Here is a 24,909-nt window from a genome sequence, read left to right on the forward strand (position 1 = left end):
CAGCAGTGTCCAAAACATTCTGAGTTTTCTGCAGCAGAAGCATTGCTCTGTTATTTTGCTGTAGTCAAGAAACAAGTGAAAGCTAAGAGCTGACTTTTTCTGAGGGGCACCTTGAGTCTAATGAGGCTGCAAACCACTGCTCTGTGCATGCTGGAGACATCTCTGCTTTAACTTCCCTCCAGAAGCAAAGGGAACCCAGCTGCTTTTGCAATGAATTTGGGGAGGGGGGAAGTTGGGGGACTTTTGGCAGGGAAGGGGAAAATCTTCTGGCAGCTCTACCTCTGGAGCCTAGCACCGTCTTCTGCTCCTAACAGCTTGGAAGCTGTCTGACCCCGTGTGACCAGGATCCTGCTTATAGTCACTGTAGGAGACTGATCTGCCTGAGAGGGGCACAAGTCACTCATTTGATTGTAAACTTCAAGGCTCTTGGGAGCCAACCATTGCGTAGGGATGGTCCTGCCTCAGGCAGGCAGTTGGATTAGATGACTTCTGGATGTTCCTTTGAGCCTGACTTCTCTCTGATTCTGCGAAACCCAGTCTCTGCCTTGCAGGTGCACTGTAGTAAGCAGTCCAGCAACACTACAGTACTTCTGTCCTCATTGAGAGCTGGCTTCTTGGTCAGGACAAAAGGCAGGCAGTAAAAATGTGCTGGTCCTGTTTCCAGCCACAGGTGATAAATTGTGACGAGCCAGGTGGGACTTGTGAGCTGAGCATGGGGCTGGGAGGCAATTCAGTCCATGGCCCCCTACATCTCTGTTGGGAGGGGAAGTAATGATATAACTGGGGCAGGGGGCTTGGATTCAGTGATCTTCTAAGGTCCCTTCCAGCCCAGATGTCTATGAAATCTATGAACCCTCCCCCCCACCATCACCCCACTTGCTTCAGACTATGCTTGGTAACTCCCATTGATTTGGCTTTCTCTTAGCTGCAAGGACCTGGGAAGGGTGTTTGCTGTAAGTCCCTTTATAGGTGCAGATGAGAGGGGCTTTGAGCATCTGGACTCCTGAGTTCTCTTCCTGAGCCAGGGAGGCCATGGAGTTAGTGGGGCAGTTGGGAGCAGACACCACAGAGTGAGCTGGGGGTTGGGAGCTGGTGCTCGCTGACCCCCGGTGGTGGCTTGGTGTTGGACCCTAGCTGTGAAGTGGCTACCCAGCCACTTCTGAGCTCCGGGCCAGGCCCTGTGCCTCTGCTCTAGGGCTTATGTTCTTGCACAGGGCCCCAGGCCTGCTACAGGTTGGGGCACACTGTCCCTTTACGGCCTGGTCACTATGTCTCAATATGGCCCTGAGTGGCCAGGGGCGGGCTCTTTCCTGACTTTCTAATCTTATTGGTCCATAAAGACTAGAATGAAAATCCCTGCAAGCCAATAGGCATTAGTAATGTGTTTAACCCCGCCTCTTCATTGCGTCCTACTGCTATTGGTCCCATCGTCAACAGCTTCAGCCTATCCGTCCCACCACTATCTCCTGCCTTTGGCTAATCACGAGAAGCCATCTCTGTGTCGCCCGGCCTCCAAAACTGTTAACCAATCATCTGGGCGGCCGCTGTGAGTGGCGATTATGCAAACCAACGGGGAAACCACACTCCTAGAGTTGCCAGGCCCAGTTTCCTTTCCTCGTGTGGGCGAGTCTCGCTTGGGCCCCGCCCCCTAAACCCGGTGAATGGTAAGGCTGGTTGACGGGTATGTATCAAAGCCAATCAGAAGGCTGCTGGCCTTTGATTGGCAGGAAAAGGCATGGACCAGTCTCCCGCCCGGTACCGCCCACACTCCCACCTTAAGCCAATAGAGAACCAAAGAGGCTTAATGGACGTGCGGGGCACCCAATTGGGTGCGGCTAGGGGGGCGGGGCCCAGCTCCGGGGCGGAGAGGCGGACGGAGGGAGCCCGCCGCCATCTTGGATGCCGCGGAGCCCGAGAGACGGCGGCGAGCGGGGGGAGGGGGCAGCAACCCGACGGATCGGCGCCCGCGTCGCGATAGCTGGCCCGCGTGCCACGGCAGGGCACGGAGCCCCCGGCGCATCCGCCGCAGGCGCCTCCGGTGAGGGGCGGGGGGAGGGGCCAACGCAGGGGGAGCGGTTTATAGGGGGAGTCTGTAGGCGCCCAGGGTCCTATAGGGGGCGGAGCTTCGAGGGGGGAGGGGTCTGCATTGCCGTCCTGGGAGGGACCCTGGGGAAGGGGCAGGTGGGGGCTATAGGGGATCCGTGCTCCATAGGCGCCATGGGGAGACCGGACCGGGGGCGGCGTCTGCAGGCGCCCCAGGGGTTGGGGATAGCGGCCGGGCGGCTCCCGGGGGCGAGGCCGGTGTCTGGGGTGTGGGGCCCATAAGGGAGCAGGGAGCTGAAGTGGGACCTGTAAGAGAGTGGGGCAGATCCATAGGGCCAAGATCCGAGTCGAGGGAGGCCGCGGCAGGGCAGGGGGCGCGTGGCTCTGTGGAACGAAGGAAACTGCCCTCAGGACAGGCGTAGCAAGAGTGGGCGCTGGGCTGGTGGTTGCTGTCCTGGACCTGGGTGGGCTCCACAGGCTCCTGGAGGGGAATGGCCCTGCCCCACTTCTGAGCCACCTGTGCCCCTCATCCTAGGGCAGCATCGAGGTTGACATCTTTTAGAGGGAAAAGCCTCTGGCCGGTTCCCGCCACCTTGGACCAAGCAGGAGCCAAAGTGCCCCAATATGGTCTTTGGCTTGGGCATCTCAGAGCAGGGGTGGACAGCCTGTAGCCCGGGTGGTCCCTGGTGCTGTGCTTAGCCTATTAGCAGGAGGTGGAAGAGCAGCAGACTGGGCAGGGAGCATAGGGAGGGAGCAGTGCTACAGGTCAGGCAGGGGGAGGGGATCAGTGTGGCACTTGGGGAGAGCATGGGAATAATTTGTACTACACCTGCCAGGACCCTGTTTGCTTAGACTGCCCTGTCACCTGCTTCCATGAGCTGCATGAGTTGGGGCCTTTCTGTGCTGGGGGAATCCACCCCCAACCTGGCTCCAAGTCAGAGGGACTGACTGGCTGGTGGAGAAAGGGGGAAGGGCCTTTTGCCTCTAGGTCTTCCACATCTGAGTTCCAGCCCCCTCCCTGTGGTTCTCAGCCATGTCTGCCTGCATAGCCCCAGCCTTCAAACTCCCTTTGAAAGTATTATCCCATTGCAAATGCACCCAGGCCAGCCCTAGCCCTTCTGTTGTCTGTGTCCAGGCTTTGAGTAATGATGGTATCCATACTGGGGTGTGTTCAGTGCTTTCCTTCCAGGGCGTCATAGCAGTTCCCAGAGCAGAGGGCATATCACTGACCCCTTTTTACAGATGGGGGAAACTGAGGCACAGGCAAGGACAGAGATCTGTGTAGTCCCAAGGCTCCCCAGATCTGATGGGAGGGCTCTGATCTGATGGGAGGGCAGTACTGTCTACATCAGCGGTTCCCAAAGTCTGACAGATTGCGCAGCACCAATTTAAAATGATACAACCTTAAGTACCACCAGCAAATTTTTGTCATATAAAATAATAATAAATCTGTTAATGCATACTACTGACAGGTTGTCTGTGTACTGCTGGTGGCACCTGTACCACAGATTGGAACCGCTGGTGTCTTTCCTCTCTGTCCCCAGTTCAGGTCCCCCCTCACCTGTGCTTCTCAGGCTCCCTTCTTTCACACCAGTCCCTTCCCAGAAACTCCCACACCTAGCATTTTCCCTCCCATCAGCACTTGCCAGCTAGAAATCAAAGCCATTGGTAATAAAGTGGCCTGCTGGTTGCAGCATTGGTGTAAGCTACGTGAAGGGAGATGGGGTACCCACCAGAAAAGGCTCAGACATCCAGGAAGCAAGAAAGGCAGCTTGGCATTGGAAACTTGGGCTCCCTTCTCAGCTGTGGCAAGTCACTGTGGGTTCATCTTTTTCCATGATGGCTTTGAGAGGGCCCCCAAGATGCCCTGACTACTTCTTGGGCATCACTCCTGGAACATGGCTGTGAAGTTGCCCTGGGGGTGTCCCTGCCAGCACTTAGTCCCTTGAAGACTGAGCTCTAGAGAGCAGCAGCAGCAGGCACCTGGTTGGACTCTACTGCCTCATTCCCAGGTTTGGCATAAGTGGGAAGGACCAGGCCACATGTGGTATGGACAGACATGCTGTGGAGATTGTGTAGGTGCACAGATGGAGCTCTGGAGACTCGGGGTAAAATGGGGACAGCAACCTGCAAGTATTTGAGGTTGGAGCTCTTCCAGGCAGTCACCTTCTTATTGGGGGTCTGTGCACAGCCACAACTCCTGGGAGAGGCCCTGGCAGGGCCCTCCCTGTCATCCCTGTGCCAGCATCTGGTACAACAGGGCATCCACTGCCCCCACTCTTGGTGACTGCAGCTGTGTAGCACAAAGCCTGTTAGACTTTTATATATGACTGTTGTCTGGCCAGTCAGTGAGTATTTAAGAGGTGTTTGTATGCCTGTGGGGTCTGGTAGCTCCCAGTGCCTATCTGCAACACTCCCCACCCATGCTGTGGGGCATACAAACAGAACAAAGAGACCACACTCTCTAAATACAAGCAGCAGCTTAAGGATGGGCAGCTGAGAGGAATATCAGCCCTAGGCACTGCTTAAGGAGGGACATGAAAGAGCTGCCAGATTGGAGCTGTCCCCCTCTCCTCCTCCTGCTCCAGTAACAAGGCAAGAGTCTACTTCAGTGAGCAAAGGGCATTGTGTGAAACATAATTCTTTGGGGAGGGAGCAGCAGAGGCTGGGGCTGTTCTAGGGGTGCCAACCTGTTTTTTGCTGCTGAAAACAGGAAGTTTTTCTGCCCCCTTGAAATGATCATTTGAGGCAGCCATGGTCAGTGTGATGGGCAGTGGGCCTCGTCCCCCTGGCAGTTGAGCATTGCAGCAGTCAGAGGAGGGTGCTGGGCATCTACCCACATCTTGAAAATCTCAGCTGAGGCTCCACTCCTGCAGCCAGACCACCAGGCCAGAGCTGCTTTCGTGCTGTCCAGGCTGCAGGCTTGGTTGTCAATACGGTTGTTTTATTTCTTTGTTTATATCTGCTTACAGCCCCTGCTGGGGCAACTTGCCTGCCCCCCCAGAGAGCCTCTCCCCAGGTTGTGACTAAGAGTTGTGAGCAGCAGTAAGAGCTAAGGCTAAGAGTAGGATGTTCTTAAAAAAAAAACCCCACACAGTCAGTGTCAGGGCTTGTCTGCCTTGGGCTACATTGACCCAAAGAGCAATTCCCAGCTAGCAGCCTGTATGGAAATGATTATCTTGGAATAAATCTGCTCCCATGCCCCAATTCTGGATTCATGTCCATATAACAGAGCGGTTCCATTCTAGCCAGGTTACAGGAGAGGGCAGTGCTCAGTCCTGCACAGAGGAATCCAGGTCCTTTCCACATGCTCCACCAAACCCCCCACTCCCCCTGCCTGCGCACGCACCCCCCCCCCCCCCCCCGGAGGCCTTCCAGGTTTAAGAGACTGTTGCGACCTCACCAACAGACAGGTGGAGGCTGCTGGCTGGAGTGCTGCCTTGAGACTCAAAGACCGGTTTACCTCAGCCAGCTTTGGCAAGTCATGGGTGCTCTTTTTCTCAAGGCGGCTGAGGATCCTCCCTCCCCATAGCAGGTAAAGCCATTTGCATCTGGGACAGTGACACGAGCAGCCACAACCACTCAGGAGAGCCATCCTATATGGAAGGACTGGGAGCAGGCGATCACCTTAGTTTTCCAGTTTGTCCTAGTGGCATCTGATGCCACCTTCTGGATAGGCTAGTTGGGACCAGGGGCTGGATCCAGAGAGTTCAGCATCATGGGCATACCGTCTCCTTCAGCTGTGCAGCATGGGCATGAGGAACAATCAGAGCTCACCCACCCATCTGTCAGTGTAGCTCCTGTTAGAGCTCCACAAGTGCCGGGTCCACTGCCATTCACCCTCCCATGCTGTCTGGATGGTTAGAAGCCTGGGGACCCTTCTTGGAGGCTGGGGAGCAGCAGGGTGAAATGGAAAGAGGGAATTAGTATCTGCATCCTGTCTTTATGCAAGAGGTTGGAGTGGAGGGAGATGCCTTTCACCAGAATTTGCTAAAACCCCCTCCCATCTTCAGCCCCAAGCCCGGTTAGGCCTGGCCTTTCTAAGGCCATGTTCTTGGGGAAGGGTTTGTCTCCAGGGTGAGAGAAGTTGGCCAGCCCAGCTGGCATTGAACAGGCTATGCTTGAGAAGGGCCCAGTGTGGTGCCTGTCCCAGCCCACAGGTCTGCTCTGCACTAGGTAGCTGGCAGTAAGACTTGCCTTGGCTACTACAGATTCTTGCATGTCCACACACATGTTGGGATCCAGGGGTTTGCAGGCAGAGCAATGTTGACTGACCATACAGGGCAATCATGTGCCCTCAGCCTGTGGCGCACAGCTTTTAGGAGACATGGTGGAAGGCAAGTGCGTCTTCTCTAGAGTGGTTACCATTAGAGCTGGGGGGGAAGAAGTGGGATTTATTGGATCAGAAGTGTGGGGAACTGGGGCTCCTGGGTTCCATCTTAGCCCTGGAAAGGCAGCAGGGTCTAAGGCACAAGGCAGTGGTTGGAGAATTCATGGACTCTTCTTCCACCTGCTGTATGACCGAAGATACCTTCCCAGCCCTCCATGTTCCTCAGCTTCTGGGTCTGTAACTTGAGCCCAGTATCACTTACCTCCTTCAGGTGACTTTGTGCAAAGGGACCAAGAAACACTACAGGCTCCTCTCCATAACGTCCCCAGCCCACCACCTATGCTTTATAGGCCAGGGCCTGTCCCAAAATCCCTTGCTTCAGTGGGGGCTCAGGCTGGGGGAGGGGCCCTCTGCCCCCGGCTTCCTTCCAGTCATGTGCCACCTTCACCTGTGCAGTAGCCCTCAGCACAGGTCACAAAAGTCCCAGAGCCAAGCTGTCTGCAGGTAAGCAGGAGTCGTGGACCTTCCATGCATAGTGTCATGTCCTGGGGATCCCTGTGGCCCAGAAAGCATTGTTAGGAGCTGGAGGGAAGAGGGATCTTTTCCTCCCCTGGCCTCAGTGGGGAAAGTCACTGACAACCCCCTCCCTCCTGGGGGTACTGGAAGTGGTAATAACCGTCCACAGCTTGTCCAGTTCTGGCTAGACCCCTCTGGGGGCAAAAAGAGGTAGAAACAGCCTCCCCCCAATCTGGTATAAGGGGACTGGCTGCCAATAGAGGGCACTGGGGCTGTTTTCTGGGCAGACACTGAAGCTGCCCAGAGGTGGTTCAGGTCAGGGCCTGGATAGAATGCTGGCATGATGGGGTACGCAGCTGACGTTCCCAACCCTGGGAATCGCGTCCAAGCTGGTGCAGGAGCTACGCCCTAGGGAGGGAGCCCATCTCTCTCCCACTACCAGGAGCCAAACAGATTCCAATTCTTAATCAGTCTCACTCACCTCGGCCTTGGGGGCCTCATGAAAACTCCTAGGCTCTGGGAGGTTATGGTTCTTTCCCAGCCACAGCAGGCTCCTGCCAGCTCCCTTCTTGCTCCTCAGCAGAGAGAGTCTGTGGTCCAAGCATACCTCCATTTGGCCCCACAGCAAGCCAGTGTGCTACTGTTACTCCCCATCTGCTACCACTACCATGGCCAAAGCTTCCTACTCACATTGCTAGCTTGGGGACAGGGATCTGTAGGCAGGGAGGGGGAATGGATCCCACTGGCACCCATAGAAGCCAAGACAATCACAGGTAGTTTGTAAGCTGCCTTATCTTTGGGTAAACAAGGTTTTGGTTTCTAGCGTGAGAGAGAGGGAGAGTAGGCAGCACTGCTCCCTGTTGGTGAGGGTGGGGGAAATGGTCGCTGCTTCTTCCTGTTGGTGTGTAATGAAGCAATTAGTGGTCATGATGCAGCAGGTACTGAGGCCTGAGTTTAATACTGGCTTAGTGTGTGGGATATGGGGCAGGGATCTTTCCCTTCTAAGAGGCACTGATCCAACACCAGGGCAGGGCAGAGCAGATGGGAAGGGGGCAAAAATCAGTCCTCTGTAGGGGGCGCTAGCCCAGGATGGGGGAACTTGTAGAGTGATGAATGGGGCAGGGCCTTGCCCTGGGGTGTATAGCCAGAGCAGGCTGCTTAGGGTAACCTGTTGTTTTTTATTATTCTAGTATCGGAGCTTTATAAAGTATGAAGAGAGCCCCTCTCTAGTGCAGGAAACATGGCTGATAAAAGGAAACTACAAGGTAAGAGCCCAGCCCCAGGGAAGGGAGGGGTGGAGGTAGTATTGGGGTAAAAACTCCTCAGTCTTGTGGCTGGGAGCCCAGGTGCCTGGATTCTCTATCCAGCTCTTGAAGGAAATGGGGTCTAGTGGGTTACAAGAAGGCTGGGAACCAGGACTCCTTGGTTCTCTTTCTGATCCAAATCACAGTACAAATGCCTTTCTTCTTGGGGACTTTCTGGGCTCTTTTAGCCTGGAAACCGGGCTAATGAAGTGGGTGGGGAGGGGCAGGGGCAGGTGATAGTAATTGGCCCAGCTTTGGCTGGGCCTTGATTGGGGCCTGTCCTTCTCCACACCCACTCCCTCTCTGTCCCAGGTGAAATCGATCGCTGCCTGAAGAAGGTCTCTGAAGGAGTAGAGCAGTTTGAAGACATCTGGCAGAAGGTGAGAAGCACCTCACTAGGCCTGGCCTGTTCCCCTTCCCTTTGTTTCACCCTGCCCCTTCCCATCTCACCCTCTTTCTCTCTGTGGAGCAGCTCCACAATGCAGCCAACGCAAACCAAAAGGAGAAGTACGAGGCAGACTTGAAGAAGGAGATCAAGAAGCTCCAGGTAAGGAGTGTTCTATCTCCCCTCCGCTCCCAACAAGGAGCCGCTCATCCAGCCTGAGCTCTCAGTTTTTGCAAAGCCAGTGGGATACAGCTCACCACCATGTCAGGGTGCTTGAGGAAGCACCCACCAGTCCAAGACAGGACAAGTATGGCTTGATAGAACCCAAGAGTTCTGAATCCAGGTCCCACTTGCTCTAATTACCAGCCCCTGTTTTTCTCCTTCCCCTGAGTGCTGGGCATAGAGTCCAGAAGTTCTGACTTCCAAACTCTTCCCCTTCACCTGTGCTCTAACCTGTTAGAACTCACTTACCTCCCAGAGCTGGGACAAATAACCCTGGAGTTCTGGCTCTTGGTCCCCTTGCTGTAACTCCCTAGGCCCCATTCTTCTCCCAGAGCTTGAGAGAATTTTGTCTCTTGGTTTCCTTCTGCTCTTATTACCATCTTCCCTTATTCTCCAGCAAGATTTTTCCTATTCTAGTCTGGAAATCATGAGATCCCCTCCCTGTGCAGTAGCAGCTTTCTTCCCTGTTCAGGGGAGCCCAGCAGTGGCTCATATCTGGTGTTCCTGCTTGGACTTGAGCCACTGGCCTTGATGCTTCTTGATCCAGAGCTCCGTCATTTCCCATGAGCTCTTGTTGGAGGCAGTGCCTGAGTTAGGGTTCCCTTAGGGCTGCGGGTCTCCATATCCCTCTGCTGATCTCCCCCTTCTATCTCTGTAGAGACTGAGGGACCAGATCAAGACCTGGGTAGCTTCAAATGAGATCAAAGACAAGAGACAGCTGATAGACAACCGGAAGCTCATTGAGACGGTAGGGGTTGCATGGGGGCAACAGCCCTCCCACCTTTGTAGGCTAGCAGAGCTCCTTCCACAATGTGGCGGGGGGGGCCCACTCTGACAGGCTTGGGGCAGTAGCATCAGGTTTTGTGGGTAACTTCACACCTGGTAACAGGCATCTGCATTGGGCAGGGGTGGAGCTGTTGGTAGATCCACAGAGGCTGTTGGTCCTGATTGACCTCTTAGAATTAAGTAGGGGAGGGCAGGCTGACCCAGCCCTGGGAGATGAGACCTCTGCTGGGTGGATCCAGTGTTGCAGGAGAGGGCTGGGAGAACTGGGCAGCCACCTCCAGCCTTCTTTCAATGCCTTGTCTCCTGTCCCTGGGTTGCTTTTAAAAACCAGGATCCTCTCCCCTACCCTGCAGCCAGCCCTTTTGCCCTCACACAGCATCCATATTGCAGTCCTTTTGGGTGCTACTCCCTGGCTTGGTTGGGGCTGCTGTGGGTGAGGGAGGGACAGGTCCAGAGAAGACCAGTCTGCAGAGAGCTTAGGGACCATGTGAAGAGCTAGGGTCCTGCCCTAGAGCAGTTGGGAACATCTAGAGAGGGGAGACTTCCTCATACCTTAGGCATTAGGCTAGAATAGACAAGGGCCAGCTTGGGCCTGAGGACCTGCCCTTCTCCCTTTGGTTGTAATTGGCCAGTGGGCAGTGTGACATCATAAGGGGCAGCCAACCATCTGGCAGGGCAAGGCTGGTGGGCATGGAGCCTGGGCAGAGGCTGCTGGGCCTGTGCACCCAGAGCAAGAGCCCCTGGTGGGAAAGCGACAGCATAGAGTAGTGGTAAGTATGGTGGGATCAGGACTCCTGGGTTTTGACCCAGCTCTGGGAGGGGAGTGGGGTCTGCTGGGTTAGAGTGGATCAGGGGTGGAATCTGGGAGCTAGGACACCTGGGTTTCATTCCACCTCTGGAAAGGGTGTAGTACTGAGTGGTGGAGCAAGGGTTCCAGGATGCTTGGGTTCTGCCCCACCTTTGGGAAGGAGCATTCCCTGTTCTCTGTCTGGTTCCAGCAAATGGAGCGGTTCAAGGTGGTGGAACGGGAGACAAAGACCAAAGCCTACTCAAAGGAGGGGCTGGGCCTGGCGCAGAAGGTGGACCCAGCACAGAAGGAGAAGGAGGAGGTTGGCCAGTGGCTCACGGTGAGGATGGGTTGTGGGGGAGGGGGATACTGAAGAGGGGTGCTGTCCTTCGCCCTTGGGGCCAGCCTCAGTGTAGCACTAGAGGGTATGGGGCTGCACCCACCCAGAAGCTGCTGCATATCCATGCCAGCAAAGAGTCTCTATATGAGCAGCCCCTTGTCTCACCCTATAGGGGCTGTATTTCAGTGCTAGGCATGGCATCCCTGTATAACATGCCCATCCAAAGGGTAAAAGAGTGTGTTTCATGGAGTCGGCTCACAGATTCACAGAAGTTAAAGGACCTTATGAGATCACTGGGTCCAGCCCCCCTGCTCTAGGCAGGAAAGACTGCTGGGATCACATAACCCCAGCAAGGTGTGTACCCAGTTTCCTTTTTGAAGATCTCCAGGGTAGGTGCCTGCACCACCCCTACTGGTAGTCTATTTCAGAGTCTGGTCACACTAACTATAAAGAAGTTGTTCCTTATATCCAGTCTAAAACCTCCTTCTAGGAGTTTATGACTGTTGCTCATGGTTTTCCTTTAGGGCGCTTTGGTGAATAGTTGTTCACCTAGCTCCTGATGCTCTCCCGTGATATATTTGTAAGCTGCCACCAAATTCCCCCGAAGTCTTCTCTTTTCTAGGCTGACCAGTCCCATATCTGTCAGCCTTTCCTTGTATGGCTTGCCCTTCAGGCCTCTAATCATTCAAGTGGCTCTTCTCTGGACTCTCTCAAGCTTCTCATCTGTCTTGAAGTGTGGTGCCCAGAACTGGACGTAGTACTCCAACTGTGGCCTTGCCAATGCTGAGTAGAGTGGGAGAATAACTTCTGTAGTTGTGCTTGAGATACACTGGCATGCATCAACCAGTGCATTGTTTGCTCTGCTAACTGTAGCATCACACTAGTGGCTCATATTCATTTTATGGTCAGTTATGACCTCCAGGTCCCTTTTGGACATGGTGCTAGCTAGCGTAGCACCACCAAGCCTGTAAGCTTGTTGCCTTTTAAATCTGGGGCTGGGATGTGCAGTGGGTTGGCAGTGAGGACTTGAGTGGGTGCAGTGATGCCCCCGAGAGGCTCCTGTGGGAATGACAGTGTGTGGCTCTCCCCAGAACACCATCGACACCTTGAACATGCAGGTGGATCAGTTTGAGAGCGAGGTGGAGTCGCTGTCGGTCCAGACCCGGAAGAAGAAGGGGGACAAGGATGTGAGTGGAATGGAGTGTGGGTAGGCATTGGGGTTAGTGACCAGGATGGGGAACTAGGAGTCATGGCACCTGTGTTCTACCCAGCTCTGAGAGGGAGTGAGTCTTGGATTCTGTTCTAGCTTCGAGAGAGGGGTGGGTCTGGTGGGGGAAAGCAGGGGAGGGTGGGGGTTAGTTCAGCCCCCTGGTGTGTTCCCTGAGGCTGACTGGTCCTTGTGTGCTGTGGAGACCCCACTGCTCTGGGGGCGGCAGACTTGGATCAAAGAAGTGGCATTTATCCCTCTATCTGTTTGTCCATTGCCCAACAGAAGCAGGACCGGATTGAAGGCCTTAAGCGTCACATTGAGAAGCATCGGTATCACATCCGCATGCTGGAGACCATCCTGCGCATGCTGGACAACGACTCCATCATGGTGGACTCGATCCGGAAGATCAAGGATGATGTGGAGTACTATGTGGACTCCTCACAGGACCCTGACTTTGAGGAGAATGAGTTCCTCTATGATGACCTTGACCTAGAAGACATTCGTAAGTGTTGGCTCCTCTCTATGAGGCTGGCCCATATCTCATTGTGGAGTGGGGTGACAGGGCCCTTCTCAGCCCATTCCTGAAACTCTTCACAAGCTCCTTCCCTCCAGCAACTTCCTTGTGCCCTCTGCTGCTTCATTTTCACCATCTTCCTTCTGTGCCCTCCTTCCTGCACCCCCCGAATCAATATTCCCCTCCTCAACTTCTCCCCTCCTTAAATTTGATGGATGTGTTGATCTGGCTTAGGAGCTTTGTAGGAGGGCCAGTGCTCAACACAAACCAGCCATCCTATCTCCGATCCTTATTCAGGGCAGGGGTGTCTGGCAAGTGATTGCTTTTTTTCCTTCAGTTGCATCAGAGGGAAATCCTGTGCAGGCTGAGGCTCTTTCTGTGCTAGGGGTGCCATGCCACTGTGAGAGCACAGAACTGGGTGGGGTCTCCCAGGCTAAGCCCAGTCCCTTTTTGTTCACGGGCAGCTGTTGACCTGAGGGTTCTCCAGAATCCCCACTTCAGACTCTCACCCACAGCCACGAGGTTCAAAATCCTCTAATCTGCCTTGGGTAGAAGCATGGGGAGACAGATTCTCCTAATGCCCCTGAAGGAACAGGGAAGTTGTTTGGTTTCTGGATGTTTAGATGATCCCAGGAAGGGATCCTATGTACGGAAAGGCAAAAATGTGCAAGTCTGACCTGGAGGAACAGTCCCTTACCAGAACAGAAATACCAGCATACTCTACCGTTAAATCACTCCTACTCTGAGCACAGCTGTATTGGTAAATCCATTTTTGTATCTGTACAGAACAGCTGCCCTGTTAACTGGCTCAAGTGGGTGAAGGATTCCAACTTGTCATGCTTCTGACCAGCTTGGCTGGGTCAGATACCTGTAGCTCATCTGTGGCCTGAGTTCTCTGTGCACAAGTATGGAAGCAACACTTATTCACTCTGGACTCGTGCCCCCCCTGGAATCTGACTGCTCCTGGTAGAACTGGAAGGGAAGTCTGTCCCCTGCCTCCCTTCCCCAAAATATATAGAGGGTTTGTTGAATTTCCCACTATCTTCTTATTGTTCAGCTGGGCCTGCAAGTGGAATATCCTGCGGTGTTCTAAATAGGGAATAAACAGTCTCTTCTTCCCACGGGGAAAGAAGGGCTGACCAGACCTGCCATGTAAGTAAGCCAAGCTGTAAGGCTGTGGTGTGGGGGTCCTAAGCATGTTGTATCTGCCTTATCAGAAACTTTTAGGGTCTAAGTCAGGGGTGACCCTGTGAGCATCTGGTTTAGGTATCAGTGGCCCAGCATCTCACAGGGCAGTGACCCAGTATACCATCTCCCACTACCGTCATCTCAACCAGATTCTTCAGACCAGAGGGGGGCTGAGAGTTATGGACAACTGTGAGGTCTTGCTTGATCTCTGAGAGCTGGAGGTGGAGCTGGGCCCTCATACTTGCACCTTGCTGTCCCTGCCCAAACCATCTAGTTCATCATGAGGGTCAGATCTTCCTGTTGGCCATGGGGAATGTTTGCTCTTCTGTCCTTATGAGCTCTTGAAGAGCGAGAGGCCGAAGGAGCTAGGCATATTCAGCTTGAGGCAAAGGTGCATAAGAGGGGACATGGTAGCAGTCTTCAAATACTTGAAGGGCTGCCATAAAGAAGAAAAGCTACTTTCCCTCTTTCTTGCTGCAGGAGGAGGATGCAGACTAGTAGCTTGAAGTTGCAGCAAAGTAAGTTTAGACTGGATATCCAGAAAAATGTCTTCACTTAGAACAGTGAGGCAGTGGACTAGAATGCTTAAGGATGCTGTGGGTTCTCTCCATCACTGGAGGTGTTAAAAAAGAGACTGGACAGCCACTAGTCAGGGATGATCTAGATGTAGCTATATCTATGTTTGCTGCGGCTATTTCCCATACTTGTGGGCTTGTCTTTTGCCCCTGCTCCTCCCTTCTCCCCCCTTTCTTTTACCTGTCAGGGTGTTTTTAAGGCTTCCTCAGTGGTGTTGGCTACTATCAAGGCTGGGGACTTTCCCTGCACTGTGCCAGTGTTTCTGCTGGGACCAAAACCAGAGGCTCTTGGCTAGAGGGTCTTGCCCCTCCACTTAGGGTTTGACCTATCGCATTATCTGGGATCATGAGCTCAGTATTCACTCCTGCCCAGGGCAGGGGGTCAGACTCGATCTACTTAGGTCCCTTCCGACCTTACAACTATGAAACTGAGTCAGGAATTTTTATCCTATGGCCAGATTGGTGTGAACTATGGTAGTTTTTGCCTTCCTCTGTAGTGAGGGGCATGGCCCTCTACCTGGGATTTCTTGAGCATATACGGGGGAGTGATCAACAAGTTCTAGGACTTAGCCTTTATTTTAAAGAATAGTGTACAAACAACATTATGAGCCATCCCCTTCAAAGTAATCTCCCCCAGATGATATGCACTTGTCCCAATGTTCCTGCTACTTTCGGAAGCAATGCTGGAAGTTTTCAACTGTGAGTTTTTTGAGTTCTGTTTTTCATTCTTATGGATGGTTGGAATGTCATCAAATCTCCTTCCATTCAGCTTTTATTTTGATTTTTGGGAATAGAAAAAAATCACATGGGACCAGATCAGGTGAATACAGAGGGTGTGGTATCACAAGAATGTTTGTTTTTTCAGCCAAACATTCTTGAACGGAGACAGCAATGTGTGAAGGAGCGTTACTGTAGTGCAGAAACCATCGACCGTTTTCACACAGCTCGTGGCGGCTTCTTCTAACTTCATCCCTCAATCGAATGAAAACCTCTTTATAAAAGGCCTGATTGATTGTTTGACCACTTGGTACAAATTCCTGATGAACAGTACCCCGAACATCAAGTCTTAGAACTTTTTGATCAAACCTCATATTATCATTTCATAGAAGCAAGATTTTGGCTACCATGGTTCTCCTGCTTTGCCTGTGGCAGGTTAGAGTGTTGGGTCTGTGTTGTCTCAGTTAATAGTAGTCTTATGTAGAATTTAGATTATGGTTTGTATAGGATGATTTGGATAGGGATGACAGGTGATGTGGACTAGATGAGCTCTGGAGGCCCCTTCCAGCCCTACTTTTCTATGACTCTTGACTCAGTCATGTTATGCATATGTAGGAACCAACAACAAGGACTTTGGCTACAAGATGGGGGTACATAGACTGGAGAGACAAACAGGAAGAGAGGGACTTGTATATATTGTTCAATTATAGGGGGTCCATGAGCCAGTAGTGCAATGCAGCCATGAAAAAAGCTGACACAACCTAGGTGTATGTGCCTAATACTTGCATGTGCTGTAGAGGTCGGGAAGTCATGGTACCATTTTCAGAAGCCCTTGATAAGACCACACTTAGAATAATGTGTGTGGGCCTAGTCACCATCGCTCAAGGCAGTTTAACTTAAATAAACTTTACTGGGTTCAAAGCAGGGCCACTAAGATGGTTAAGGGAACAAATATCTCTTCTTGAGTAAGAAAGCTACAAACTGGCTAAAGGTGAATCTATACTGGCAACTAGAAGGTTTCTAACAAGGAGAGGAGTGAAGGAAGTCTGCCAAAGCTAATAGTGGGACAGGATCTCTGAATTGCTTTCAGAATACGCTAGCTAGGTTTCATGAAGGAGGGTGTGGTAGGACAAGGATCTTTGGCTTAATCTGTGTGATACAGAAGTGTGTGTCTGCCATCCCTGGGTTGGGGTGGGGAGGTAACTCTTGCAGCATGGAAGAAGTCTGATTAAACCCCTGCCTAGAGGCTTTGACTTTTTTGTAGTTGTGGCCAGGAAGGCTTTCCTTTCTGCGTTCGCTTCTCCCCACCCATCCATCTCTCGAATGCTACTGGCTTCCGGTAGCAAGGGTTCCCCCCTTTTTTGCAGCACTGGGATGTTGGCCATAGTTTTAGCTGGAGGGCTATGACTGGGGTGTGCTCATGCTCCTGCCAAATACTTGGAAAACCCAGAGACTCCTGGCTGGATGATCTTGCTTTTTTGCTTGGGGTCATGCCAGTCACCAGATTTTGAGGTCAGGAAGAGTGTCTTCTTCCAGATCAAACCAGCACAGGCTGTGGGGGTTTTGCCTTCTAATGAAGGGCATAATCCTTTCCTAGAATCTTCTGAGCATTTAGGAACCTAACAGTTTCCCTGTCAGTGGAGGGAGGGCATTGGTAGTGCCTTAGTTTCCCCAGCTTTTCCCCCTGAGAGTTGTAGGGTGGTGCTGGTGTTTGGGGCACTGGACCTTGTGGTTGTGGGGAAGGTTTTGCAGTGGGGATCTTGGGGAGTCCTTGGGTAGATGGTTGCCCATGGACCCAGACTTCATGCCCTAGGAAGCCCCTTCTAGTCCTGTGCTTCTCCTGAGGCTGGCTGACATCTTGGAGGGGGGAGACACTTTTTCTTTGAGCAGTTTTGTACCTGCTGTCTTGTTGCAAGGAAAAGATCATCCCTTGTTTGGACCCTTCCTGATATCCCCCATCATTACCTCTCTGACGAGTTTGCCCAGCTCTAAGTGAAGTGATTCTTTTTTTCTGGGCTCGTCACAGAATTGGGGTTTTGGGGGGAGCAAAAAGATCAATTAACATTTTGGGGTTGGGGGGCTGTTCTGGCAGTGATATTTTCAGATAAGGCCTCACCATTGTTGGAAGGACATGGGTAAAACAGGCTCATAATGTAATAGATGGATCCCAGTGACTATAACTTGGGAAACCTCAAGTCCAAACAGACTTGCAGTCAGCCATAGAGTCCCAGGGAGATGGGGTAAATGAAACCTGGGAGACTTTAGAGAAGTAGTAGGCTGATAGATGGGCACAGGTCCTGAGAGCTTGCTGTAGGGCCTCCTACTTGTCTGCCCCACTCTTGTATGAGACTCCATGGCTGATTGGAGATCTGTTTTGGACTGGAGGTTTCCCCTGTGTTCCATGGTCTCCCCCAGGAAGAGGGGATAGACTAGGCCTGCGGGTCTTTGAGAGGTGGCAGGGGCCCAGCGTTTCCAACTCTGGTCTGTAAATCTCCAAGCCTGGTTGGCATCTGCCTAACTGCATCCTGCCCCATCACCCCTTCCAGCACAGGCTCTGGTAGCCACCTCCCCGCCCAGCCACAGCCATATGGAGGATGAGATCTTCAACCAGTCTAGCAGCACTCCTACCTCCACCACCTCCAGCTCGCCAATTCCGCCCAGCCCTGCCAACTGCACGACGGTAAGGGCCTCCCTTGGGCTAAAACAGTGGGAGCTTGGACTCTCAGAGCCTTTCCCAGCTCTGGGAAGTGGGGGTGTCTAGTAGGCTAGAGCAGGGGAAGGGGACTGGAAGCCAAGATTCCTGGGTCCTCTCCCAGTTCTGGGAAGAGGGTGGGGTCTAGTGGATTAGTGCATGGCCAGACTGCCTTATGGCAGCCTGAACATGGTTGAAGCCTGGGTGCCAGTGCTCCAGAGAACAGTGATGGTCATGGCCCTGGGACATGGGAGGGGTGCTGAGCTGACGGAGAAGGTGTGGTCCTGGGGCCAAAACATCAGAAATGTTTAAACACTTCTTTGTGGTGCCTGCACTGGCCTCTGTGTTCAGGCATGAGCCATTCCCTAGCCCTGCTGAGCATTTAGGGGTCAAACACTGACTGAGCCCTGCTCTCTCCTCCCTACAAGGAGAACTCGGAAGATGACAAGAAGAGGGGGCGATCAACAGACAGCGAAGTTAGTCAGGTGAGCGCTGAGGAGGGACCCTCTTAGGGGCTGCAGATACAGGGTCCGGTGCACTGTGCTGGCTATAGATCAGAGCACTAGCACTAGGGACCCAGGACTCCTGGGTTCTCTTTGTTTTGGATGGGAAATGCAAGGCCTGCTGGGTTGGAACAGGAGGACTAGGAGCCAGGACTACGGGGTTCTCTCCCAGCTGTAGCCAGGGGACAGCCTGACCTTTTCCTCTGTCCCCTCAGTCACCTGCGAAGAATGGTTCAAAGAGCGTCCACAACAACCACCACCCGCAGTCGCCAGCTGTCACACCTAGCTATCAGCTGGGGAGCAGTTCAAGCACCTCGTCCTCATTGGGCAATGGCCCTGGCTCCAACAGCAATGGGGCTGTGTCCAGTGGGAGCAGTGCTGGCAACAAGGCCAGTCCGGCCACAGGGCACACACCCAGCACCCCCACGCCCTACGCCCAGGCTGTGGCACCCCCACCTGCCAGCACCAGCGCCTCACAGCCCCGGCCCCCCAGTGCCCAGCAGAATGCTAGCAAGCAGAACGGTGCCACGAGTGAGTCCCTTGGTGGGATTGTTGGGTGGGTGTGGGGTGGGGAGGGGAGGGAAGGGAAGGTAGCAGAGCATTTTAAGGGCCAGGGTGGAGATATTGAGATGGGAATGGCTGCTTTTCTGCCTGCCTGTGTTCCCAGCAATGTTTCCACCCCTGGTACCTGTCTCTTACTTGGAGGGGCAGGGGGAGGCTGGTGACTTCCAGTAGGTCAGGCTGGGAGCCAGGATGCCCTGGATTTATCCCAGCTCTGTGAGGACAGTAGCCACGGGCTAGGGCCTCATCTCTCTAGGGGAGACTGGTACCCCATTCCCTAGGACCAATAGAACCTAGTCCTGAGGGAAAAGTGCTCCCCTGCCTTTAACTCTTCCTCCTCCACCTGCCCTCAGCTCATGGGGTACAAGCCTGGGCTGCCCCTACCCTGAAAGCCATGTCTCCTTGTGCAGGTTATAGCTCTGTGGTGGCCGACAGTTCATCAGACTCAGCCCTGAGCAGCAGCAGCAGCAGCCAGACACTTCCCAGCCAGCCAACACCCCACAATCCCCCCAGCAGCACTGCGTAAGTACCCTCACCCGGCCCCATGGCTAGCTGCCTGCCTGCCTACTTGGATGCTAATGCCTTCTCCTCTTGCCCAGGAAAGAGCCTGGCGGAGCCCCGCCACCACACAGCACCAGCAGCAGCTCCAGCAATGCTGCCACTACCACCTCCAGCCTTTTGGTCCCCATGACGGTGAATCCCCCCAGCTCCCCAACCCCCAGCTTTTCGGAGGCCAAGCCAGGCCAGCCGCTTCTCAACGGTCCGCCCCCTTTCAGCTCTACCCCTGAGATCAAGGTGAGCCTGGCCCCGCCCTCCACACATGGGGAGGGGGAGGGTGCGGGCGCACCTGGGGCTCCCTAGGCACCTGACATCCCTCCCTCCCACTGTGTCATTTCCAGGCACCTGAGCCCCTCAGCAGTCTGAAATCAATGGCCGAGAGAGCAGCCATTGGCTCCAGCATAGAGGACCCTGTGCCATCGCTTCACCTTGCTGAAAGGGGTAAGGAGGTGCAGGGCAAAACAGCAACCCTTGACAGCCACAGTCTTGCACTGGATGTAGAGTCCCTGAATGAACATACTACCCCAAAGATAGCTGCATCTAGGTGCTAGAGTGGGGATCTCTGTAAAACCAGCTTTATGCCTTACCCCAGAAGCAGCTGCATCTTACTGCTGGGTAAAGATTCTCCTGCATGAATGATCACCCAACACCCCTTGCTCCAGAGGTGTCTGCATCTTGGCACCAGGCCAACCCCATATGAACAGCCCCCCCCCCCCCCCCCCCCCCCCCCCCCCCATGCCCCACCTCAGAGGTAGCTGTGTCTTGGTGCTAGGTGAGAGGGGTCTTTTATATAAACTAGGCTCAGGTGGTTGGATCTCAGCACTGGTTGGGGGGGCCCCTGTGTGAAGTGCCTGCAAGAATTCTTGACAGGTTCTCTTTCCTCTGTGGTCAGACATACTGATTACTAGCACAACCTCGCAGCCAGCCTCTAGTCAGCCCCCGATCCAGCTCTCGGAGGTGAACATCCCGCTCTCCCTGGGGGTCTGTCCCCTGGGGCCAGTGCCACTCACCAAAGAGCAGCTCTACCAGCAGGCCATGGAGGAAGCAGCCTGGCACCACATGCCTCACCCCTCGGACTCGGAGAGGATCCGGTAAGCCCTGGCTCCTGCTGTATGGGGGCAGGGACAGAGTGGTGGTTCTGTCCAACTCTGAGGGGAGTGGGGAGGTAGGGGCCAGGATGCAAGGCCTTTATCCCAGCTCTGGGATCTAGTGGGTTAAAGGGGTTGTCTTGTCCCAGTTCTGGGGAGGAGTGGGGTCTTGGGAGTTAGAGCAATGGCTGGGAGCCAGGATTTCTGGGTTTTGCTGCCAACAAGATGCCATGCTGCTTCCCCACCTGTCACAGGCAGATCTGTAACCCCCTGTCTCCACCCCACAGGCAGTATCTGCCCCGGAACCCTTGCCCGACTCCCCCTTACCACCACCAGATGCCTCCGCCGCACTCAGACACTGTGGAGTTCTACCAGCGCCTCTCAACAGAGACGCTCTTCTTCATCTTCTATTATCTGGAGGTATAGCCGGGGGCCCCTATGGGCAGAGCGCTCTGTAGCCCAGTTCTGTCTGGCCACTGCTCCTCCTCAGGATGGGTAGTGAGGTGGGTGACTGCTGCTGGTAGTGCACCCTCCCCTCCCCATGGGCATGGCCCATTGGTTTTGTGCATCAGCCCTGTCATGCTGATGAAATGCTCTGCCTCTTAGCCTCCTGCCTCATACTGGGACATGCTAAATCACTCCCTCCCTTTGTTCCCTGGGGTATCTGTGGGGAAATACCCCCTTGGCTAGAGGCTCTTGGTATGTACTGGGGGATCTTGCCCTGTAGTGTAGGGTCCCAGTGGTACCCTGTTCCCTCCACTTGCTGCTCTAGTAGGTTTCACATTTCTTCCCCCTTTAAGCACACAGGGTGCTGCTCATGGGTCCTGAGATCCCCCTCCAGTGTTAGTTATGGAGTCCCCACACCCCATGCACTTGGTTCAAGTTGTGCTGTGACCCCTGCCCACGTTTGTCTGGCTGTGTAGATAGTCCTGTGATTGCACCCCCAGGAAGAGTGCTAATGGTATGTTCTCCTCACCTGGTGCTCTTGGGACTTACCAAGCTATTGGCCTGGTACATACCACATCATTCCGCACCCCCCAGGTAGATTGGTACATTCCAAACTAGGCCTGCACCATTACTACATGCCAAACCATTCCTCAGGCCTACCCGTGGGAGCTGCTTTCCAGGGTGCCTGGCTGCCATGTGCGTGTGTATGTGCGCACATGCACATGATGCCCCCTTCCCGACTGCCCTCCTGCTCCTCCTGCCGTCTCCCACGGTCTTCTCCATTTCTAAAGGAGAAAATGTGGGTTTCTCTTTAATGAGAGAATCCAGGTTTTACCGTATTTTTTTTTTTTTTTTTTTCCCATGGCAAACAGAAAACCCAGATCCCTGGCTGCTAGTATATGCCACCCCACCCCTCCAGGTTTAAATGGTACATTCTGAGCTTTCTTCTCTATCATGGTACCAACCAAGTTACCCCAAATCCTCTTGCGCCAGTGATATGTGCCAAGCCCCTCCCCAAACCTCCCAGGTTGTTTCCAGGTACCTCCTTGTGCCAGTGGTATGTTCCCATTTGTCCTGTGTGCTGCCCCCTGGTGGCTGGAGAGGTGTGATGGGCATGTGTCTCCCCAGGGTACTAAGGCACAGTACCTGGCAGCCAAAGCCCTGAAGAAACAGTCGTGGCGGTTCCACACCAAGTACATGATGTGGTTTCAGCGGCATGAGGAGCCCAAGACCATCACAGATGAATTCGAGCAGGTAAGTGTCTGCATGGCACATGGGCGGGTGTGCACAGCTCTTATGCCTGATACTACAGTGCAGCTAGCTCTGGGGTGAAACAGTGGTAATATGCCACCACTTGTGTTACATGAAGATCTCATACTGGACACCAGCCCACAGCAGCCAGGGGAAGACCCTACCATAACAAAGCAGACTGGGCTTCACTGTACACATAGCTGAGACCCTGCCATAACCACCCACTGGGACTCACCATGTCCAGCAGCCCAAGAGAGACTGGGTGTTACAAATCAGTGCGAGATACTGGAGGAGAGGGGATTGGGTATAACTGCAGCCTTTCTGTCCGTCTGACCTGGCATTCCCTTCATTGCTGCTGCAGGGCACGTACATCTACTTTGACTACGAGAAATGGGGCCAGAGGAAGAAGGAAGGCTTCACCTTTGAGTATCGCTACCTGGAGGATCGGGACCTGCAGTGACACCTGCATCCCCCTTGGGTGCAGCCAGGGGGTGCCAGACTTCCAGAGCTACTCGGCTGGGACAGCGGAGCCCAGGGTTGGGCATGGGGAGGGAAGGGGAGGGGGGAAAGGGCGGGGCCCAGCTTCGCCTCCCCCCTCCCCCTAATTCCTTCCTCGTCTTCCCCGGGGCGGGGGCATGGGGGCCTGAATGGGCCATCCGAACACTTTAAATGCATGCAGTTTTAAAAAGGCAAGAACGAGGGACATTGAGTGGGGAGCGGGGCAGGGGGAGAGGAGCAGCCATCAGTGTAGTGCCCTCCCAGGGAGGAGGTGGGGGGGTGCAGGTGAACAAGACCATGATCTCGGAGGAGGAATGAGGTGGGGAGGGGAATCATTGGATTTAAAAAGAGGAAACCATTAAAGATCCAGAAAACCAGCAGCCTTATTGGCTTTCTGCCCCCAGAATCGGAGTGATTCTCATTCAGAGGGAACCCTCCTCCCTCTGGTTCTAAAACAGTCACCTTCTTACTTCAACCAGAGCTGATCTCTAGCAGCTGTAACCCTGACCCCTCCCTGGCCTTGCTGCCACCACTGATCAACTGCTTTTTTTTTTTTTCCCTTCTGTTGGTAGGTCCCCTGATGGAGGGGGCCAGGAATTTAAAAAGCAGGGGGGGGGTCTGTTCCCTCGATTTCTGCTCCCTGCCCTGCTCCTTCCCTCCTCCCCACGCTCCCCCTCTCCGAGGCTGTGGGCACCGTACGATAGATCCGCCTGGGCGGGGCCGGGCAGGGCCGGTGTTTAAAATATTTTTCGTAAGCCTATTTTCATTTTGGAAAATATTTATGAATAAATAGTTTTATATGATGTCTTCTCACGCAAGAAACAGGGAAAAGGAAAAAAAAATGTAACAGTCAACAGGCCACTTTTCTTTCTGCGCCACGGAGAACATCAGCAAGGTAAGGGGGGTGGGAGCTGGGAGATGCAGGGGCTGCTGCAGCCCCTCAGCTGAGAGCCAGGATACTTGAGTTCTTCCAGCTCTGGGAGGGAAAGGGGGGCGGGTCTGGTGGGTTATAGCAGGAGGGCTAGGATGCCTGAGTTCTTTGTGCTATCAACTGGGTCAGGATTTCATAGACATTAGGGCTGAAAGGGACCTCGGGAGATAGTTTCATAGTACCTAGAGTCGGAAGGGACCTAGGTAGATCATCTAGTTCAACCCCCTGCCTTAGCAGGAAAGAGCACCGGGGTCAGATGACCCCGGCAAGGTGCTCATCTAACTTCCTTTTAAAAATCCCCAGGCTAGGAGCCTGCACCACTTCCCCTGGAAGCTGGTTCCAGGCCCTAGCCGCCCTGACTGTGAAGTAGCGCCTCCTAATATCTAATCTAAACTTACCCTCCGCCAGTTTGTGACCGTTATTCCTGGTCACTCCTGGCAGCGCACGGGGGAACAGGGACTCCCCCAATACCTGCTGATCCCCCCCTGACCAGTTTGTAGCAGGCCACAAGGTCCCCCCTTAACCTTCTCTTGTGGAGGCTAAACAGGTTCAGGTCCCGTAGCCTCTCCTCATAAGGCCTGCCCTGCTGACCCCTGATCATACGAGTGGCCCTCCTCTGAACTCTTTCCATATTGTCCACGTCCCTCTTGAAGTGTGGCGCCCAGAACTGGACGCAGTACTCCAGCTGCGGCCTGACCAGTGCTGCATAGAGGGGGAGGATCACCTCCCTGGACCTGCTCGAGATGCATCTGTGGATGCATGACAGGGTACGATTGGCCTTCTTGACTGCCAGATTGGCCTTCTTGATCATCGAGTCCAGCCCCCTGCCCAAAGGGCAGGAAGTCAGCTGGGGTCATAGGATCCCAGCAAGATAAGCATCCAATTTACTCTTGAAGGTGTTCAGTGTAGGTGCTTGAACCACCTCTGCTGGCAGACTGTTCCAGACCTTGGGGGCTCGGACAGTAAAGAAATTCTTATGTCCAGCCTGAAATGGTCTTGCAGGAGTTTGTGACTGTTTGACCTCATCATCCCTTGGGGTGCTTTGGTGAACAAACGTTCCCCCAGATCCTGGTGGTCACCTTTGATAAACTTATAGATGGCCATCAGATCACCCCTGAGCCTGCGCTTTTCCAGGCTAAAGAGTCCCATGGCTCTCAGCCTGTCATGGTAAGATCTGTTTTCCTGACCCCTGATTATGCATGTGGCTCTCCTCTAGACTCTCTCAAGCCTCTCCACATCCTTTTTGAATTGTTGAGCCCAAAACTGGACGCAGTACTCCAGCTGCGGCCTCACCAAGGCCGAGTACAAGGGGAGAATGACGTCCCGGGATTTGCTCGAGAAGCATCTATGGATGCAAGCCAGCGTTTTGGTCACTTTACTAGCTGCAGCATCGCATTGCAGGCTCATGTTCAACTTGTGGTCAATGATGACCCCCAAGTCTCTTTCTTCTGTAGTGCTATCCC

General features: G+C 53.8%; 1 protein-coding gene across 1 annotated transcript; it reads left to right on the forward strand.

The window, feature by feature from the left end:
- The first annotated feature begins 1,877 nt into the window (after positions 1 to 1,877).
- On the forward strand, positions 1,878 to 23,318 carry CNOT3 (CCR4-NOT transcription complex subunit 3). Its single transcript, XM_090049390.1, has 18 exons — positions 1,878 to 2,038; positions 8,080 to 8,154; positions 8,506 to 8,573; positions 8,666 to 8,740; positions 9,459 to 9,548; positions 10,585 to 10,713; positions 11,805 to 11,900; positions 12,206 to 12,425; positions 17,464 to 17,597; positions 18,038 to 18,094; positions 18,328 to 18,643; positions 19,084 to 19,195; positions 19,273 to 19,468; positions 19,573 to 19,672; positions 20,124 to 20,322; positions 20,607 to 20,739; positions 21,895 to 22,020; positions 22,379 to 23,318. The coding sequence occupies exons 2-18, from the start codon at positions 8,130 to 8,132 to the stop codon at positions 22,475 to 22,477; spliced, it is 2,175 nt and encodes a 724-aa protein (XP_089905516.1). The 5' UTR covers positions 1,878 to 2,038; positions 8,080 to 8,129; the 3' UTR covers positions 22,478 to 23,318.
- Positions 23,319 to 24,909: the final 1,591 nt, after the last annotated feature.

This window comes from Crocodylus siamensis, chromosome 5, assembly GCF_052110815.1.
Source record: "Crocodylus siamensis isolate JL-2025a chromosome 5, ASM5211081v1, whole genome shotgun sequence".
Lineage (NCBI taxonomy): Eukaryota > Metazoa > Chordata > Crocodylia > Crocodylidae > Crocodylus > Crocodylus siamensis.